The sequence below is a fragment of the Drosophila miranda genome, chromosome 2 (genome assembly GCF_003369915.1).
Source record: "Drosophila miranda strain MSH22 chromosome 2, D.miranda_PacBio2.1, whole genome shotgun sequence".
Classification (NCBI taxonomy): domain Eukaryota; kingdom Metazoa; phylum Arthropoda; class Insecta; order Diptera; family Drosophilidae; genus Drosophila; species Drosophila miranda.
The window spans coordinates 7,072,161-7,091,053 of NC_046675.1; the positions used below are offsets into that span (position 1 = coordinate 7,072,161).

At 48.6% G+C, this 18,893-nt stretch overlaps 8 protein-coding genes across 9 annotated transcripts; 3 read left to right on the forward strand and 5 right to left on the reverse strand.

The window, feature by feature from the left end:
* The first annotated feature begins 1,694 nt into the window (after positions 1-1,694).
* LOC108156092 lies at positions 1,695-3,168 on the forward strand. The gene is made up of 4 exons (XM_017287381.2): positions 1,695-2,279; positions 2,341-2,440; positions 2,515-2,734; positions 2,793-3,168. Exons 1-4 carry the CDS (start codon positions 1,807-1,809, stop codon positions 3,053-3,055), a joined length of 1,056 nt encoding a protein of 351 aa, XP_017142870.1. The 5' UTR covers positions 1,695-1,806; the 3' UTR covers positions 3,056-3,168.
* LOC108156093 lies at positions 3,134-4,369 on the reverse strand. The gene is made up of 3 exons (XM_017287382.2): positions 4,194-4,369; positions 3,591-4,129; positions 3,134-3,532 (listed from the first exon to the last, which is right to left on the reverse strand). The coding sequence occupies exons 1-3, from the start codon at positions 4,346-4,348 to the stop codon at positions 3,258-3,260; spliced, it is 969 nt and encodes a 322-aa protein (XP_017142871.1). The 5' UTR covers positions 4,349-4,369; the 3' UTR covers positions 3,134-3,257.
* Positions 4,370-4,463: 94 nt separating this feature from the next.
* Positions 4,464-6,714, reverse strand: LOC108156091 (isocitrate dehydrogenase [NAD] subunit beta, mitochondrial). The gene is made up of 5 exons (XM_017287380.2): positions 6,442-6,714; positions 6,085-6,249; positions 5,904-6,020; positions 5,249-5,830; positions 4,464-5,192 (listed from the first exon to the last, which is right to left on the reverse strand). Exons 1-5 carry the CDS (start codon positions 6,481-6,483, stop codon positions 4,962-4,964), a joined length of 1,137 nt encoding a protein of 378 aa, XP_017142869.1. The 5' UTR covers positions 6,484-6,714; the 3' UTR covers positions 4,464-4,961.
* Positions 6,715-6,811: 97 nt separating this feature from the next.
* On the reverse strand, positions 6,812-10,388 carry LOC108156090 (MICOS complex subunit Mic60). Of its 2 annotated transcripts, XM_033388590.1 has the most exons (9): positions 10,135-10,388; positions 9,632-9,822; positions 9,082-9,570; positions 8,875-9,023; positions 8,115-8,810; positions 7,976-7,996; positions 7,737-7,895; positions 7,390-7,678; positions 6,812-7,329 (listed from the first exon to the last, which is right to left on the reverse strand). In XM_033388590.1, exons 1-9 carry the CDS (start codon positions 10,177-10,179, stop codon positions 7,152-7,154), a joined length of 2,217 nt encoding a protein of 738 aa, XP_033244481.1. In that variant the 5' UTR covers positions 10,180-10,388; the 3' UTR covers positions 6,812-7,151. The 2 variants fall into 2 exon arrangements, with proteins under 2 accessions (XP_033244481.1, XP_017142867.1); XM_017287378.2 differs by lacking the exon at positions 7,976-7,996.
* A 79-nt stretch (positions 10,389-10,467) lies between these two features.
* On the forward strand, positions 10,468-11,247 carry LOC108156095 (39S ribosomal protein L35, mitochondrial). The gene is made up of 2 exons (XM_017287384.2): positions 10,468-10,644; positions 10,708-11,247. The coding sequence occupies exons 1-2, from the start codon at positions 10,620-10,622 to the stop codon at positions 11,208-11,210; spliced, it is 528 nt and encodes a 175-aa protein (XP_017142873.1). The 5' UTR covers positions 10,468-10,619; the 3' UTR covers positions 11,211-11,247.
* Positions 11,208-12,382, reverse strand: LOC108156094 (fumarylacetoacetate hydrolase domain-containing protein 2). The gene is made up of 3 exons (XM_017287383.2): positions 12,030-12,382; positions 11,841-11,968; positions 11,208-11,769 (listed from the first exon to the last, which is right to left on the reverse strand). Exons 1-3 carry the CDS (start codon positions 12,292-12,294, stop codon positions 11,281-11,283), a joined length of 882 nt encoding a protein of 293 aa, XP_017142872.1. The 5' UTR covers positions 12,295-12,382; the 3' UTR covers positions 11,208-11,280.
* A 961-nt stretch (positions 12,383-13,343) lies between these two features.
* LOC108156753 lies at positions 13,344-16,888 on the forward strand. The gene is made up of 7 exons (XM_017288414.2): positions 13,344-13,552; positions 13,616-13,708; positions 13,771-14,364; positions 14,427-14,972; positions 15,030-15,562; positions 15,623-15,698; positions 15,768-16,888. The coding sequence occupies exons 1-7, from the start codon at positions 13,391-13,393 to the stop codon at positions 16,677-16,679; spliced, it is 2,916 nt and encodes a 971-aa protein (XP_017143903.1). The 5' UTR covers positions 13,344-13,390; the 3' UTR covers positions 16,680-16,888.
* LOC108156754 (D-beta-hydroxybutyrate dehydrogenase, mitochondrial) lies at positions 16,808-18,763 on the reverse strand. The gene is made up of 3 exons (XM_017288415.2): positions 18,123-18,763; positions 17,840-18,002; positions 16,808-17,779 (listed from the first exon to the last, which is right to left on the reverse strand). Exons 2-3 carry the CDS (start codon positions 17,953-17,955, stop codon positions 16,891-16,893), a joined length of 1,005 nt encoding a protein of 334 aa, XP_017143904.1. The 5' UTR covers positions 17,956-18,002; positions 18,123-18,763; the 3' UTR covers positions 16,808-16,890.
* Between the last annotated feature and the right edge of the window lie 130 nt (positions 18,764-18,893).

Sequence of the window (18,893 nt, forward strand, 5' to 3'; positions counted from 1 at the left end):
CGAACAGAAATCAGCAGAAGGTCACTGGTTTTTTTTTTTTTAATTTTAATATATTTTTTCCCTCTCATTTTTTAAACCCCAAAAGTATGCAATGATTTTTTTGCAATCGCAAAAGTTGCTTGCTGCTGATTTCTGTTCGCCTGGTATCCCAGTTTCAAAATTCTCGACTTTGGCAATTTGAGCGGCCGCAACTTGAGAGTTTTTGTTGTACAACAACAATTTGTTGTACAATAATTGACAGCAACAACTTTTGTTGATTTCTCCGTTATTTGAGGCACGAACGGGACGCGCGACGGCTTCCTGTGTTCGGAAAACTGTCCCTGACTCGATGCAGTCCTTATCAAGGACCCAGGATCAAGGATATGTTTTCTAGACACATATATCTTGTTTTCTCCCTTACTTGTATGGCACGCCGTGATCAGAAAAACGTCCTTAATCCTTCGACAAAGATTCCAACAGCTCCAACCATACATACATATTTAGTTTTCTCGGCTATTGGTGGCCCGTTCGGGACAAGAGACGACTTCTAATGTTCAGACAAGCTTCCTTGATTTAATGCAGTCCTTATCAAGGACCCAGGATCAATGAAATTTTCTCCGGATATATTTATCTTGTTTTCTTCCTTATTTGTGGTCTGAACGGGGCGTGCCATGGCCTGCCGTGAAAAATGTCCTTCATCCTTCGGTATGGACTCCAACAACCCCAAGCGCACATATTCAGTTTTCTCGGCTATTGGGGGCCCGATCTAAGAGTCCGACGGCTTCCTATGATCGAAAGAGTGTCCTTGACTTATTTGAGTCCTTATCAAGGATCAAGGACATTTTCCCCAATGAAAAATATTTAGTTTTCTCCGCTATACTTTCCCCATACAGGATACAGCAAGTATGTATGATTTTTCAATAGTTTTATTCATCAAAAATTAGCTTAAATAATTTTCTTAAATAAATAAACAAGTGGAAAACATTTGTATCTACTATCTAATTATAAGGACGCGTATATCCTTAAACCTAACAACAATGATATCTATCTAGAGCCTGGTATCCCGCGTAGCCCCTCCATTGGTTGCCATAGTCAGAGTCCTTGTTGTCGAAGGCCAGGTCGAAGGATGACGATGGCTTGTTGGGTTCGGATCTTGCAAGGAGTGCGCTTCTGTCCTGCTGGGATACGATCCTGCCTGGCTGGGATAGGACTCGGTCTGTCTCGAATATGCCTCGGTAATGCTTGGATAGGACTCTGTATTTCGAGGCGAGGGCGGATACAACTCGGTTTGTGGCAAAGCGTAGGGGACATAAGCCTTCTGTAAAGGAAGATATATTATAAACTATAGGTATCCACAATTATATACTGATTCACTTACGCGTCTCGGAGCTGAACCTCAGCGTTTGGCTGGGAGGCGTATGAATGGGGGCGGGGGGTGGGCTTCAGCCAACAATTCCGCCGTCAATCACTGGTCCCTGCTGCAGCAGACGAGACGCCACATTCTCGACTCTGCGATACAGCAGCGGCATCATGGCTATGGCCCGGAGCACATCCCTTAGACCTCCCATTTATATGTTCGGATAACGTATTCTTTTTTCAGATTAAATTCTGTAATGCAGTTAAAATCCCACAACGATCACTCTCCATCCCCTCTCCGAATTTCAACTGAAAAGTTGGCTGTTCTCTAGTAAATTGAATGCTTGATGTAAATGTAGTTAAAAATCATCAGATAAATTCAACTTTCGACAAAATCAGATGGAGTTCAAAATATAAAAAAAGACAAATTTCTAAATTTCGGAGCCTATAGAAAATTCTAAACGATTTTCAATGATCAAGAGATTGAAATGCGACCTCAGTCCGGAGCTGACAACCTGCCTGAAGTTGTCGGACATGGATCGATCCGACTGTTGCCGTATCAAAGAACCCATTCCCTATGATGGCGAGTGCTTCATGAAGGACATTGGCAAGGAGCTGGCCAAGCTCTACCGTCGCCATGACCGCATGTTCGTCAAACGCCGGCGCATCATGGAGATGGCCCTGCCCCGCCATCGGAAATGTCGCTACGTCCCCAAGTGCCCGTGTCAGTTCAGCAAAACGATCGATATTGTCCACGCCGATCAGCCGAGCTACACGCGCACGGAGCAGCTGGCCCTGCCCACGGTGCGGCGGCTGCTCAACCGCCGGCAGCTTGCCCTCAGCACGGGCGACTCGATCGGTGAATCGATTCTGAATCGGCTGCTCCGCTATAGCTACCTCTCGCTCTACAGTCGTCTGACGAACATACAGCCGTTGAAGAAACCGTAAGTCCCTCCTGGTCCCTTAACTGCCCGATTGTAATACTCTTTCCCTTCTCCGGCGTAGAGTGAAGAAGAAGAAGCCTACGAAAAAGCAAAAGATTCGGCAGAACAGATTCTTCGCAAAATTGGCCACACCGAAGGTGGTGCCGAGCCCCCCAAAGCCGGTAAGTTATCCAGCCGAAAGGTAAATGATTCAATTCCTAATTACCTTGCCCCTTTCCATCCCTCCCCCGCACAGGAACGACAATTCAAGGAGATGAGTCAGGGTCGCCTCAAGAGACTGTCGCGCCCCAAGCGCTACGTGGACGAGGTCAAGACCCCGTGGGAGCTGACGGAAACAATGCGCAAATACAAGCCGACCAAACGCATCAAGACAATGGCCAAGCCCAATGAGCGCGAGAATGTCCACATTAACGAGAATCCCGAAAAGGTGTCGCCCAATGCACTGACATACAAACGTGGGTAGCCATAGTCCTCTACTTTCTGCCCCTTTCTGATCATTCACATGTTTTCCAGCGAGTGCCCGCATCAAGGAGATGTCCCAGCCGCTCACGATGCACGAAGCGAATACGGTGCCGGCGGACATCAAGGAGGATCCGTTTGCCATCGCCCCAAATGCCCTCAAATACAAGGCCTCGTCCCGCATCAAGGAGCTGGCCGAGCCAAAGGAGTTCGAGAATACCCACATACGCGAGAATCCGTTCGCTATCTCGCCGGCAGCGCTCAAGGCCAAGGCCACGCCACGCCTCATCGCCCTGGCCAAGCCCAAGGGCGGCTAAGGATTGGGGGAAACAAGGTCTTTCATCCTTTCAGATATTATTTTTTGGCCTATCCACGTTTCGCATCGTTTGGTCAACTGCCCTTTAGGATTAAAAGTTTATTTAACTATTTATTCAAATGCGTGAACGGGGCAATGGCAGGTCACAGGGATCTGGTCACAGGATTACAGTGCACTGTGGCCTGTCTTTAGCCCGGTAGACTTCATTCCCAGTTGCGGCTGAACTGCTGTCTCGGCTGGGAGAGTTGCTCCAGACGCGGCGTCAACTTGGCCCGCATCGCGCTGCGTCGCACTGTGAACGGCTTCCGCCGGATAGTGGTGTCCTCCCTCAGCTTTGGAGCGGCCAGGTTGTACAGCCGCAGAGTTAGAAGTCCGGGGCGGAATCCTTTGCGTATCGATCTTACCTGGATCTCCGGGTATTCCACAACAGCGGGTGTCCTCTTTCCGGGCACTGCCAGTAGGTTAATGCGCTCAGTGGCTATAAAGGGCGATCATATCATGGGTCTTAGTCGTAAAATTCTTTGGATATTCCTTACCTTTGTAGGTCAATGCCCGCTGAGCCACGCTGAAGGGATTGTATAGTTTTTCGGTCGATGGCATCCTGCTTTTGGCCAAGAGCGTCAGGCGATCGCTGGCCTTAAAGGTCCGCATCGAGCAGGTGAGATGCCATGGCTGCCTGGTACTCAAAACCTTGGGCGGCTGCTTGGCTTTGGCCAGCTCCTGGAGACGCTTGGAGACATTGGAAATATGGGATGTAGCACTCGCATTTGGACGCAAACAGTGGGACATATTAAAAAGGCGTGACGTGGCACTTAAATTAAGACGCGAACTATCACGGAATGAGGACTCAAAATGTCGGCGTGGTGCTGTTGAATGGTGGGAGAAGGGGGAATTGGGACGGACACTCGCAGCGGACCCCTTCTGGGAAACTTTTGGGTTAATGCTAGTTGTGCTGGTCCTCCGTTTGGGGAAACTTTTCTGGGAAACTTTTGGGTTTACGCTAGTAGTGCTGGTCCTCCGTTTGGAGCCGGCTTCCAAACGCTTCCCGTAAACGGAAACCCCCTTTGGTTCATCGCTGTAAAAGTCCATTAATTTATTCCTTATAGCGATCGCAATCCGACTGCCAACTATGTACTCACGACTGCTTGTCCAATGCCTTGGACAACTCCAAGCACTCCAAGGTGTGATACTTGTAGAACAGCTGACGGATCAGCTGCTCGTCCAACGACAAAAGCTTCGACTTTTGGCTTGAAAGAACAGGAGCTTGGCTAAACATTTCCCGGTGGCACGACATGACAAAGAGCAACTAAAACAGAATCTCTCGAGTAATGTTTTGTTTTTTTTTCTTTTTCTTTGTTTTACTTAAAATTTAGACAGCTCTTGAACTGACAATGACTTTTAAACCATAATTAATGTAGATTTGAATTTATTGTTATCATATCTCGTGCTCTACGTCGGAGCCTCGAGTAGAGTGGAGAGCCACTCAAAGCTATCTCTTAAATTGCTTAAGCGATATCATCTCGGGTTTATCTTTTAACAATTGGAAGGGGAAAAATAATACATAATTACATCATAATCGGGGATCAATCGGCCAATCGGTAAAACTAAGGGAAAATCAGGGCGGGATGTATTGGACTAAACTTAAATATTCGCCAGAAATAATACTCATTGAAAACATGGGAGGGACAAATAAGGAAACAGCATACTACACGGGAGGGGCGGAGAAACTAAAAACGAATGCAAATCATATGTTCTTTTAACAATTCAAATTTCGCTGCGGCAACAACACACAAAAAGAAAACTGTCTATTGTCTATATAGTAAGTGCGGGCCATGGGGGCCAATTTTGTTGCCGGTTGCTGAGGAGTCTGATTCCTGTGCGGATCGGTCTCTGCCTGCTTCCAATCTCTAGTGCAAATTGGCGATGACGGCGCGGGTGAAGTCCATTGTGGTGGACTGTCCGCCCAAATCCTTGGTGCGCACCTTGCCGTCGTTGAGCACCTTGTTTATGGCATTGAAGATGACCTCGCTGTAGGTGGGCAAGTTGATGTGGCGCAGCAGCTTCACGCCGCACAGCATCATGGCCGTTGGATTGGCCACATTCTTGCCCACAGCACCGGCAAAGGTGTGACGTGCACCCTAAGAAAAGCAATCAAATCATTACTAAAAACACACAGTCATTGAGGAAGACTCACAGGCTCGAACACAACCGTCTCCGCTGAGTAGGAGGCACCAGCAACCACACCAGCACCGCCCACCAAACCAGAGGCCAGATTATCCACAATGGCACCATACAGATTGGGGGTTACCATCACATCGAACTGATTCGGATTGGACACCATCTGCATGGTTGTGTTGTCCACAATCATCTTCTCGAACTGGATGCGGGGATACAGCTTGGCGACGTCTTCGCAACACCTCAGGAAGAGGCCGTCGCCCAGCTTCATGATGTTGGCCTTGTGCACGGCAGTGACCTTCTTGCGCTGATTCTTGGTGGCATAGTCGAAGGCAAACTTGGCAATGCGCATCGACTTCTTGGCAGTGATGATCTTCAGGCACTCCACAATGCCGGGAACAGACTCGTGCTCCAGCGCCGAGTACTCGCCCTCCGTCTGCTCACGGATGATGACCACGTCGATGTCGGTGTGGCGCGTCTTGACGCCGGGCAAGCTACGGACATGCACCACATTGGCGTAAAGGTCCAGATCGTTACGCAGCTTCATGTTCAGGGTTTGTAAGTCACCCACATTGCTGTAGTCGGGAGTAGCCAGAATGCCCTACGATAACGGAGGGAATATTGAAATAATCAGCAATGTTATCTCCTCTGCTAGATTTAACAGGAGCACCCACCTTTATGCAGACTTTGTTCTTCTGGATGGAGGCCACCACATCCTCCAACTTGGCACTCAGCACAGGGTTGATCTCCGACAGGAAGTAGGACTCGAAGTCCACGGGCACATTGGCTGCCTAAATAAAGAAAAGCCAACTTGGATAGCAAACATTTTGAGAAGAGGCAAGGCTAAAGGTTTACCTTGAAGACTTCCTGCAGGGCATACACGATCTCGGGACCCACACCATCGCCGGGAATCAGTGTACAGGTTGTTCTATTGGCTCCATAGGTTGCATCCTGTATTTTATGTCCTGTACGAACCTTTTCGAGGGTCGCTGAGGTGTGTACACTACGTGCAGCCGCCGCCTAAGGATATTGCAAAAAAAATCAAATAGTTAATCCATCTTCTTGCGAGGATTATAACCTCAAATACTGTCATCTTCATATTCGCACACAGCGAGGGCCAGCAGCAGCCACCGCAGCATAGGCAGAATCGGCGCCTGCTGCTGCTTGCCCAAGTGTTTATGTAAGACCTCGCTCGAAGCGGGGGAGGTTTACCTGCAAAACGGTGCGTCCTAGGGTTCTGGCCAGCATTGACATGTTCCTCGTTAGCTTTCGCGTTACGACAGTTGTGTGGGCAAATTTTAAATTGACAAAAGGCTAACGCACTCGAAATTTTCGTGGATATTTTTTTGCAACCGAAAATTTCAATAAAAACCAATCGACCAGCTGATTGACTCGCCAGGGGTGCAATCAGTACCGCGCTGTCCATATGCTGCTGCGGGGTGCACAGCTAGCGGTTATCGATTGGCGATTGATCTTTGGCGGGCAATTTTGAAATTTCGGAAATGTATATTTGATTGGCTTTAAAAGGGTTACATGATGTGTCTTCTTTACCTAACGTCAGCTTTATAGAAACAAGTTGTATGGAATAAAACAAATATATTTGTCTCGGGTAAGGTGGTTCGATTGAAGTATCCTCTAAGAACAAGAAGAAACTGCATCTGATTGGGCCCCCAAATTGCGGATCCTAACATTTATGTCCTTTCTCTAAATATAATTGGTATATTTGAAGCTAAAACAATCGTTTACAAATATATATATACGTTATCATTTTTTAAAGTTCTGCTGCTAGGTTTTGTTCTCTTGTAGGAATTTTAAATATTGCTTTGCATCTTTTTTACCTAATTATCTTTTGAGTTGCATTTCTTCAGCTCCTGAACTAAAAACAAATCAAATCGGGTTTGGTTAGAGGTAGGAAACATAATCTACAAATACACGACACCGCTGGCGGCGGCATGGGACATCAGTGTGTTGGCCGCCTGCTGCATCTCCAGCATGAGGCGGACCTCTTTCATCCATTCGCCAGCGACCTTGCGTGGCGCACCCTGTAGCAGGTTCAAATACTTCAATGCCAACAGGAAGTTGCTGCGATCCACGTAGTACCTAGAATACCACAGAATTAATCAGAAATGGAGCGCAAAGAGAGCTCAAAGATGGCCTCACCTGGCCCTGTTCAGTATGTCATAGGTGTCCAATTTGCTGTAATCGAAGGGTTTGTCGTTGAGTTCGTCCGTGGAGATGGGATTATCGGCTCGCATGATAAATATCGATTGCACATAAGACAGCAGATAGATGGGCAGACTGGCCCCCTCCTCTGGCACCAAGGCTAGCCTTCGGGCCACGCGCTCCACGCTGAGGAAACGCTCACGCAGCGCATCCTCGGGATATACGCCGCGCTCTCGGGCCTCTTTCGGCATGCTCTCCAACACGGCTGCCACCAGATCGTCGCCCTCTGCAAAAAGGATGCTCACAAGAATGAAAGGAATCAATTCACTTCGATTTAAACTTACGTGACACCTTCGCAATGGCTTTGATCTCGTTCTGAAGTGGACGCAGCTTGTCTTTGTAGCTGACGCCTGGCGTAGCATTGCGGACAGAAGCCCACAGGGCCTGGCAGGCAGCCCACAAGGCCTGGGACTGGTTGGCCGTACGCTCGGCATCGGCGCGGTCTGCGAAATATAGGAACAAAAGTGGGTCAGCAGATGATTTAAGGACTCCTTGCGAACGGGTTAGTGCGGGTCAAGTATACCTTGAAACTCGTCCTCTATCTCTACACAAGCGCAGCATGATTCAAAGGAATAAACAAGGTTATATTTCTAGCAGGGAAACAGGGGATCTAGCCAAACTCCAGCCCAAGGTACCCCACAACTTTCGCACTTGCAACTCACCCGCCAGGGCAGCATCCATGCCGCGAAGCTTGCCCAGCATAGTGGCCAGCTGCAGCTTGTAGTTGGCCTTCTCGACAGCCAGCTTGTCGTCCAGCTCACGCTTGAAGCTGCGCGTCAGATCCGATTCGCGCTGGGCCACAATGTCCTTGATGTGGTCGGCATGGGCCTCGGCCTGCTTCTTGAGCTGCATACGCAGCTGCTTGTCGGACTCGGCATTGATGTGGAAGATCTTCTTCTGGTTTTCCACGGCCAGCTTGCGACGCTCCGCCTCCAGGTGGTAGTCCAGCTGGGCGCGCAGGGCCTCCGAATCGTTGTCGCCACGCACAGAGTCGATGGCGCGCTTGAGACGCAGCTCGCCGTCGGTTTGCAGGCGCTGCAGCTCCTTCTGGTAGGCCAGGACATGGGTGTAGGCGTGTAGAATGAAGAGATCGAGATCCTCCTTGGACAGATTGAGCTTCTTATCGGAGAGCTTAAGGCCGGGGAAGATGGCTTCGATTTCATCGATGAAATAGTTGCGAGCCTGTTCTACATTGCGCCAATACTTGTCCGACACACTCGCCGTATCCTTGTGCCTGTACAGCTCATCCTTGACGTTGGCTATGTGATCCACCAGCTTCTTGATCTTGTTGCGGACAGACTCCACCTTCTTGTGGTTCTCTGCTGTGGCCACTTCGCTCAGGGCAATCTCACAGGCCACTGTCCAGAAAAAGGATAACTGACATAGATTGATAAAAACTTATTTCATTATTTGTTTTATTACCAATCTTTTCCTGAGCCTCGCGGGCTGCTCGCTCTGCTGTGGATACGGCTGTATCCCGGGCACTGGCACGGTTCCTCAGGGTCGTCCACAGCGTGTTCTCGCCCGTCTCCACAGCCCTGTCGACCACACGACGCACGTCCTCATTGAAGCTGCAAAGGAAAACAATCAGCCTCAAAATGGAACAATCCCTGGCTTATTTTAACTCACCCCTTGAGCACGGTAATGGCAGCATTGTATTCCTTGACAGCCAGCTTGGCCGACAACTCAATGGCCTTTTCCAGCTCGACGACCTCCTTGGGCAGCGGCAGGGGGACCTTGGGTGCGGGCTTGGGCGCGGCAGCTGGCTGGGGCGTAGGAGCAGCATCGGGCTTGGCAGTTTTCGTTTCAATTTTCGCTGCTGGTGCAGCGGCAGGTTTCTTGGCCTCGGGAGCTTCACTCTTCAGAGGCTGCACCTTGGGCTCCGGACTCTTGGGCTTGTCGCTGCTGCTGCCACCACCGAACAGGCCCGTCACCTTGGAGGTCACAGAGTTCACCGAGGAGCTGACCGTGTCGTAGCCAGCCTTCACCTTGTCGAATTGGTCGTTGACACTCTGCGTGATTCCCTTGAATGGTGGCTCCTCCTGAAGCGCCACCTTGATCACCGCCTCGGCCCCAGGCACTTTCTTCTCCACCATTTTTCGGAAGTCATCGTCATACCTGCACGAAAATAGGCCTTTTAATTGGGGCTGTACGCAGGATTAAGGATTGGAATACTCACTTGGCGTAGGTGATTACACCGCCGACAGCAGCCAGGGGAGCGATCAAGACCAAATACTTGCCGAAGCCAGCTTCTCGCATATGTGGCGGCGGTGGTAGACCCTGCCCATTGCCTTGTCCACTTCTGCTGCTGCCTTCTTCCCTTCTGCTGCTGTTGTAATGCCTGCCATTTGTTGTTGTTTGCAGGGAGCGCTAACCGAAACCGAAAGTAGAGGCAAGAGGTATTTGTATTTCATTACTTTTAGCACATCCACGTCGCGTGACCAGCCCCTCCCGGCGACCCAGAGCCACCGCAACCACAGCTCAAGCAAAGTTCAGCTGGAATTTTGGACATTTTCGCATATTTCCTGCTTTTGGTAGATGACATAACCAGCGCTTCTTGTATATTTTGCAATTGGGCTTGTTAGTGGGTGCGGGAGCGGGTGTCGGGGCGAGAGAACGGTCGAGTCGGTGCGGGGCAACGTGACGATTGATTTTCGTCGGTCGTGTTATCACATAACTCACCTGCAAGGCGCACTTGCACTGATCTCGAACCGCTAGCCGATACATGATTTGATTATGGAATATTTGTTGAATTTCGCTCTAGCTTGGTGCCCCTGCTCCCGTATTTATGGCCGGCGGCGTGAACTAATTTTCCTGCCCGATTCTTCTCTCCGTTCAATACTCTGGACCTCTCCACTGCTCAGGTGTCCGCGTTGATTGGTGAATGGCAAGCAAATGGCAAATATAGTCTCTGCCATACAGTGTTTTCAATATTCCTTACTATGTTATTGTTGAAATGTTCTCGGCAGTACTAAAATTTTGTCTTTTTTCTTTTGGTATTGACGTGACAGTTTTAAAATCACATCAAATATTTGCCAAAAATATGATTAAAAATTGTTACAGTGTGAACGGCAAACAGCTGATTGGTGTTACGCGACGATTGACTGGCAGAAGGAAAATTGTCGCTTGATTTTGGAATTGACGGATTTCTGTATTAACCGAGGCAAATGCTGCGAACCCTACTCACAAGCGGTAGGTCCAATGCATCTCAATTGTTATAAGACTACTGATTTTCATTTGTGGCTCGTTTTATAGCCCTGCGCGGCGTGTGTCGCGTTCCGCCGGTGGCGCCGCTGGTGCAACAGACACAACGTGCCTGTTTTGGCCAGCTAATGACTATTCAGAAGCAGCCCAGTCTGCTGTCCGCCCATACACTAGCACCAGCCTCGTTGCAGCTGCTTCAGTTGCCCGCTCTGGGAACTCCAGGAACACCTCCCGTACGCAGCGTTACCAAATTCTCGCTCATCAAGGGCAAACGCAAGACGGTGAAGGCAGTGCTGAAGCGCTTCAAGCGTCTCGACTGGGGTGCCTGGATACGCACACACTCCGGCCGCCAGAAGAAGCTGTTCAAGAAGTCCAACGCCCTGCGACGACGACTACGCCAGCATGTCTTCACCAATGCCTCCCAGAGCTGGCTGCTGGACAAGATGGTCACAGACTACTGGCGCCGGCCCAAGCACTACATCGATGATCCGTACGCACCCTACCACAAACGTGACGAGTACTATGCCACCAAATCGAAACCATTCAAAGTCTAACGCTTGATTAAATGCAATTATTTCGTTACACACATAACAATTATAACAATTCACGGGAATCACCATGGATTCAGGAAGCAACAACCTTGTTGGTCATGGTGCCCAGACCAACGATCTCTGTTTTGATGACATCGCCGGGCTTGAGGAACTCTGGTGGACTGCGGTGCATGCCCACGCCCTTGGGGGTGCCCGTGACGATAATATCGCCGGGTAGCAAGGTTATTGTCTGAGTCAATCTGTTGATCACATCGTCGAGCTTGAAGATCAGGTTGCACGTGTTGCCGTTCTGCTTCTCAACGCCATTGATCCATGTCTTGAGGTTCAGATCGTACACGTTCTTGACCAGACTCTTGTGCACCACAGCCGGTCCCAGTGGCAGGAATGTGTCCATCGACTTGCCAATCAAGAACTGGCCTCCATTGCGCTCCTTCTGCCAATCGCGCGCCGAGATATCCTGGGCGATGGTATAACCAAAGACGTAGTCCATAGCCTTATCCTTGGGCACATGGCGGGCAACCTTGCCAATGACACAGACCAGCTCCACCTCCCAGTCGATTTTCTGTCGAAATTAGAATGGAATTTTCCACTTGTCTTCTTCTCTTATCAGAGGTTATCTGACATTCTACGTACGTCACTCGCCTTGTGGGCAATCACATTGTCTGTGGGCCCCACCAGGGTGTTGTTGAACTTGCTGAAGAACATCGGCTCCTTGGGCGCAGGCTTGTTCTGTTCATCGCAATGGTCCTGGTAGTTCAATCCTACAAAAATTCACACACATTAACACCTGTAGTGCAGAGCTTCCTCTATGCGAATATTTACCAATGCAAATGATCTTGCCGGGATCGGTGAGAGGGGGCAGCAAAGTGACATCATCATTCAGCTCCAGCTTGGGCTGCTTTTGCACCTTCTGGGCCAGCTCTTCGATGTTCGGGTTCTGGGCAATTAACGCCTTCAGATCGCTGGGCACGCCCTCCACTCCTGCCAGCTCCACCAGAGATTTCTGATCGTCGGCGAGCAGACCAAGGCGCTTAGCAAGGTCACCCTTGCGCAAATATTGTACGAAACGCATTCTGGCAGCTAACATTTATCTCTGGACGGTGTAACGTGTTTTAACTGGCTTTTTTCTTGATTTTATTGGATTTCTATACGTTGAAAATAAAATTGGATTGTGCAACAATAAAAACAAAACAAGAGAACAGCTGATAAAATATACCGTCTAACCCTCAAAATATACCGTAAATATACTGACGAATTCAAATTCTATTTTACATATTCCTCGTTTTTGATATTCCGTCGAATATTACTTGCTATATAGAGCATTTAGTCATGCCCACATAATTTTATACGATTGATGAATCATTTTTCTACTTAACTGGCTTTTTTTTAATACTTGCTTTTATTGGATTTAGCTTAAAAAAAGGTTTTAGCGAAAAAGGTCAAACGTAAGAGAAAAATCGTTCCAATTGTTCAATTTCTTAATTCCGTTGAATAATGCTGCCTAACTAAAACCATTAGCTCTGCCCACATAATTTTAGGCCATTCATGAATAAATTTTCTACCTGATTGACTACTTTTAAGTACTCTCTTTTGTTGTATATTGTATGAAACAAGGTTTAAGCAAAAAAGGTCAACAAAAAAACTGTGGCAACGTAAGTGAGTATGGAATGTCACGTCAACCGGAGTTTGGGCGCAGGTATACCCTATTTCCTTGATATATGTGAAGAAACTGGTTTTCCAAGCTGTTTTAAAACGTAATTAATATAGAAATTATCTCAGATTGTTTTGTTTTGGACATATTAATGCATATGATTAGGGTCTTGTAAATATATCTCGATCCCGATACCCATTCTTGGTTTCTGTAAGAAGACCAAAACCTTCAAAATATCGTTGAAATACCTTTAAAACAGAAACTGACTAGTTTTGGCCTTTATTGGTGCCTTCTCTCAGTTCTATAATATCCATTTCCCAGGGTATGCAAAATGTTGCCCCACAAATAAAATTGAGATGATTAAAAAATTAATATCGATGCTGTTATTGATTAAAATTAGTACCGATGGTTTTATATCGATGATTATAAAATATCGATATTCTTCTTGTATCGATACTTTGATGGCATCGTTTTGGTAAGGTTTGAGAGCCACTGAAATAGCAAGTATTCAAGCAAAATAAATATCAATTCAATGTTTTGGTCATTAGAGCAGGTTGAGGGCATGCTAAATGTCCTCAAAGCCTCGACAGATCGAACTGTTGTGTACAAATGCCTGGTTAAGTTGCGCACAGATCTGGTGAAAGACAAGGATGGAATCGTTTTGTTTCGCACTGCTGGTGGTGTTCCCATAATGGTAAGGTTTGAGAGCCACTGTGGGAGTATAATATGGATTTTAAAAATTTAACTGGTCTTGTAGGTTCGCCTGATTACCAAGCTAAATGAAAAGATAATGGAAGTGGTTCTGAGTATATTGGGAAATTGCTGTACGGATGAGCAGGCCTGCATTGAGGTAAGACCATCATAAACACACAGTCTCTCTTGAAGTATCTCTTTAATGTTTCGCATTCGCAGGCTGTGGAGTGCAAGGTAATCTCCCCACTGGTTACTATCTTGAAGACTATACCCAATCCTGTGATTCAATGCCGCGCCTGCCGCATGCTGGGAAATCTGGCCAAGAGCAAGAAGGCTTCGCAGTTCCTCAACGTACAGTATGCGGCGATTGCTCCGGCCATTTGCCACATTATTGAATCCACAAGTTCTGTTCAAACGCGGATCATGGCCTTTCGCGTCTGCCGCTTCCTGTTGGTCAGCAACCAGTTTTTTAAGCATTTTCTCGCTGCAAACGGATTCCTGCAGATGATGCGCATTTTTGTGGGTGTCATGAAGAACACCGAGGCCCCCAAGGAGCCGCCAGCCCAGGACATCGAGGTGTCGGCGCTGATGGGCCTGAAGCGGAACCAGCACCGCGAAAAATACTTTGAGGAGGTGGCCCGCAATCTGGAGGGCGTGCGGAGCGACATCTTCGATCATCAGATGTTGAAGTACTCGACGCGCAACTGCGACTATGTGCTCCCGAAAGAGAACGAAGCCATCGAGCTGGCGCACGAGATACTGAAATGTCTTGTATTGCTCTCTGCCCAACCGATCGGCCTGAAGGCATGGGAGGTGAGTCCTAATCGGAATCCCTAACTCCGAATGAATACTTATCAAATCTGCTTACTTTTTAGCCCGTCTCGCGCAGTACTTCGCTGGCATCGATTGTCTACTTTGCGAAGGAGGACAGCGACCAGCGAGCTTCAGCATTGAAAATTCTTTCAAACTTCTGCAAGGATCCGTGCGCCTTCTACATGCTGAGCACAGCGGATGCCATTGTGGCTGCCTGCGAGATGCTCATGGCTGTTAACATGGCCAAGCCGTTGACAGAGAGTGAGAGCCGGCATTGCATAAACATAGTATCGACGCTGTCGACGGATGCCTGTAGTCGCTCGAAAATCCGACGCTGTGGAGCTCTGCGCAAACTGGTGGCCATGATCCGGGACTCGCACTCCCAGAGCGAGCGCTCATCGCTGTTTCACATTTTCAACAACTTTCAATATGACAACTTGAGCATGGAGCTGTTGCTCTATGAGGGTCTGGTGCCCTTGCTGGTGAGGGAGCTGAACGATTATCTGGTCAGCGATGATGAGCATCATAAGCGTCGACGCGAGGAGCGGCTGCAGGGTGGAAAGAAGCGTAAAATAACCGAACTAGCCACACAGGAAACCACAATAAAGGTGATTATCTTTAAATTGAATCCATAATATGCAATATTCACCTTTGTTCTTTTGCAGTTTGCGAAAACCCTCGATTCCTCGGACTTTGATTCGCCCAGCAGCTCGCCGCGCTCCTTTCGCACCACCAGCCCGTGCAGCTCGCGCAGCATGTCTCCATCCTCGAATCTGTTGCCCAATGATGACGATGACAACTATTCGCCCACTTGCAGCGACGATGAGGACGAAGATGACAATTCCACGACCAACAATGAGACGCGAGAGCGACGCATAGCCGCCAATCGGGCCCAGGCCTCGAATGTCTTGGATATCTTAAAGTTAATTGAGGACGGTACCGAACCCATTGACGACACGTTGTCCGATAAGGAAGACGTTGAAGAACTCAGCTCAGATGTGCCGCCTCTGATGTCTCAATTCCGACATCAGGCTGGCGACACCATAGACATCATTGAGAATCTCCTGTATCGCATTACTTTGATGCTGAATAAGCGAGTGGAGCTGGGCAAGCCGGAGACACTGGATACGCTAATAAGGGCAATCAATTTGTTTGGTGCCAACAACAACTTTGCCAATGCCCTAACAAATATTCTACTGTGAGTACAATCTCTATCTTAAAGCGTACAACTCACTAAAACTCAATGTTTCTCTTTCAGGGAGAGCCAGTTCTTTGCCCAGATCATCAAACATGGCGTGGTCCATCAACTGTATCAGCTCACAAAACTGGAAGAGGTATTGTACATCTTAGTCAGCAATATTCGACAACATACCCATACCTATCTCTGTATCTTTTGGTTGTAGATGCGCAAAGATGGCTTTTCGTTTCTGGAAACGCTTACCAACGTGGGCGAATCGAATTATGGCAAAGAGGAGCTGGTTCGACTCTTGCGCTGCGACGATCCCAATGCCCAGCAACGTGCTGCCATATCCGTGGCCTACATCATCAAAAGCCCCCGTCTGCTTTACCAGTTTCTCTACGACGGCAATGCCTTGAACCTGCTCTTTGAGCTGCTGCTACGCAAGAAAAGCGAGGATCTGTATGCGGAAGAGGCTGCTGATGCTGTGACATCCATGTCGCGCTATACTCTGGGCATCTGTTTGCCCGAGGCCGATCCTGCGGAGACCACAGCTGGAATCTGCACTCTGCAGTTAAATGATTTAACGCCCATGCATGAGAACTGCGATATGCGATTTATTGTAAATAGAGAAGATGACACTACACTTAGTATTGGCTTTAACAAGCAGCTGCTGTGCGAGAGCAGTGAGGTCTTCAATCGGATGCTCAACAGCGACTTCCGCGAGGGCCATCATGGCGAGATCCAGCTGCAGGACTATACGGCCTGCGGTCTGCGCTATTTTCTGCATTTAATTGGCTGCCACGAGCAGCATTTGGCCCAGCCAAATTACTCCGCCCTGATCCAGGCATTCGAGATGTCTCGCGTGTACATTATACCCGAATTGGAGGTGATTTTGCAACAGCGTCTCGTCCAGTTCCTAGATGCCCACAACTGTCTGCGTCTGCTCGAGTGGGCCCTGAAGAACTACCACGCTGAGCTAACGGAGACGGCCATCAGCTTCTATCTCTCCTCGCCACTGCCCACGCAAGAAAAGCTATTGCTTTTCCGTGCCGCCGAGGACTCCACCTATGCCAGCGAATGGTTCCAGCTGCTCAATGATGCGGTCTTCGAGAGGTGCCGCAGCACCGGCTACTAAACCACCTCCATTCTGTGATTGTTTTATCTTTTTGAGTTCTGTCTTTTGTGATGTGTGTTATATATATATATATTCTTAGTGCATGTTTGTGTTTGTGACCCATTCCAGGATAGACAGGCAGACCTGCATGCATTTTACTCAATTTTATTAGCCACAGCCCTAGCCAAGTATCTTCAAACTGCTCCAGTAAATGTTTAGACTACCAACTACACTACCCGATCTTTCGCTCGCTTGTTTCGTATGTGGGCATCGCACAGAAGCGCAGGGTAAGCCAGTCCACGAGAGGCGTGGGACAGAGCCAAAAGAGCCAGCGATACACACGATATCGCCAGGGCTCGTGTATGTACAGCGCCGATGGTTGTGTGCTCGTCAGGGCATCCTTGAACTTGGCCAGCAGCGCCTCATCCTTCAGCTGGTTGGGCGCCTTGTAGCCCGACACGATCTTCAGATATCCATTGAACTGCTCAAAGTAGACGTCGTAGTGGGCGTGCTGCTCAGCGCTGAAGCACTCGCGCATCCGCTGGGCGTGCTGCTGCTGCCGTGCCGCTATGTTGCTGTCCAGCACAAAGGAGCCCGGTATAAAGTTGACCACCTCCAAGCCGTACTGCTGCAGTTCTATGCGCAGGGAGTCGGTCCAGAAGCGCAGGGCCGCCTTGGAGGCGGCATAGGGAGCGAGGGCCGGCAGGGCCTGCAGACCACAGTGACTGGTCACGTTAATGATCCTTCCCCGCTGCTGCCTCAGCAGCGGCAAAAGCTGGCGCGTCAATCGCATGGTGCCCAGGAGATTGCAGTTGATCTGCATCTCAATTTGTTCGGGCACCTGCCATTCGAACTCCCCGAAGCACATGACGCCCGCATTGTTCACGAGAGCCGTCAGCTGGTAGCTCGGATCCTCTGCCAGTATGTCCTGGAGTCTGTCATGCACCAGCCGTATGGAGCACGGCTGCAGCAGATCCAGCTCTAAGGTGTGCATTCGCCTGCGTTCGTCGCCCTGCGAACTTAATTGCTGGAGCAAACGGGCCCCATCCGACTTGAGGTTGTGGCAACAGGAGACGACCGTCATGGAGAGCACATTGTGGCAGTAGACAGCCAGGCAGTGGCTGTGCGAGAAAGTCGGCTATTAATTCTGTGGGTATGCCGATGATTATCCATTTGCTTACCCCAAGCCCGAGTCACAGCCCGTGATGAGTATTACATTTCGGCCATCAACCGGTAGCTGGCTACGACCCAGGCCCAAGGTGCGTCGCAGGGCGCGTAAGAGGTGGCTACTGCTCATTGCGCCAGCTCTCGTATAACTGAAACAAAGACGCTGAAATTCCGACTCTGAAAATAATGCAAGCCAGGCAAACCCGAAAATGAATATATGTATATACGATACGTACGTATGTAACCATTATCTGCGGGCCGGCCTAATGGACGGCAGGGGAACGCTCTGTGGCTTACCTGCCGCTTTAGACTGGTCCTTAACACAGCATTGGATGGGCACAGCTTACAGAATGAAGTTAATCAGATTCAAACGAGCCCTTTCTTCTGCTAATGACATTATGGTTTGGCTGTAAGTCTCCGTTTTTTTGGGCCACCCTAATTTACCTGATCAGTGTTACCTGCCGATCAGTCGATCCAGGCCCAGCCAGCAAACCCATTTGCAAGTCAAGTGAGCAATACTTTTGCTTCTGGAATAAATTGGATGTACATACTCGATGAGTATAGGGGTACATTCAATTTGCGGAGAAAGTGGATAGAAGGAAACGTTTCCGACTCCATAAATTGTATATATGTATTCTTGATCAGCATCAATAGCCGGATTGATACACCGATTTCGGTCCGTCTTAGTTCCTAGAGACTATAAGAGCTAGAGCAGCAAAATTTTGTATCCAGACTCCTGTGATATCACGCTGAAACGCTGACCCAACAAAGGACGAAAATCTGTTGGATCAGCAACGCCTTCCACGCGCTTACTCACTCTCTGTCTCTCTCTCTCACACACTCTTCGTCGTGCAAGGTGTGCGCTCTGGCGGAAGGAGCAAGATTTAAGGTCTGATATTGGTGTGAGAATAGATGTACAAAAAAAAAGTTAAAAAAAATTGGAAGCAGATCAAATCTAATATAAGAAAATCATGAATACCAAAATTCTAAAAAATACATCGTTTAAGCTCACATATGACTGATTATTACTGGGTATAAAAGTAGTTCCCCTTGTTTTTTGTTTTTAGG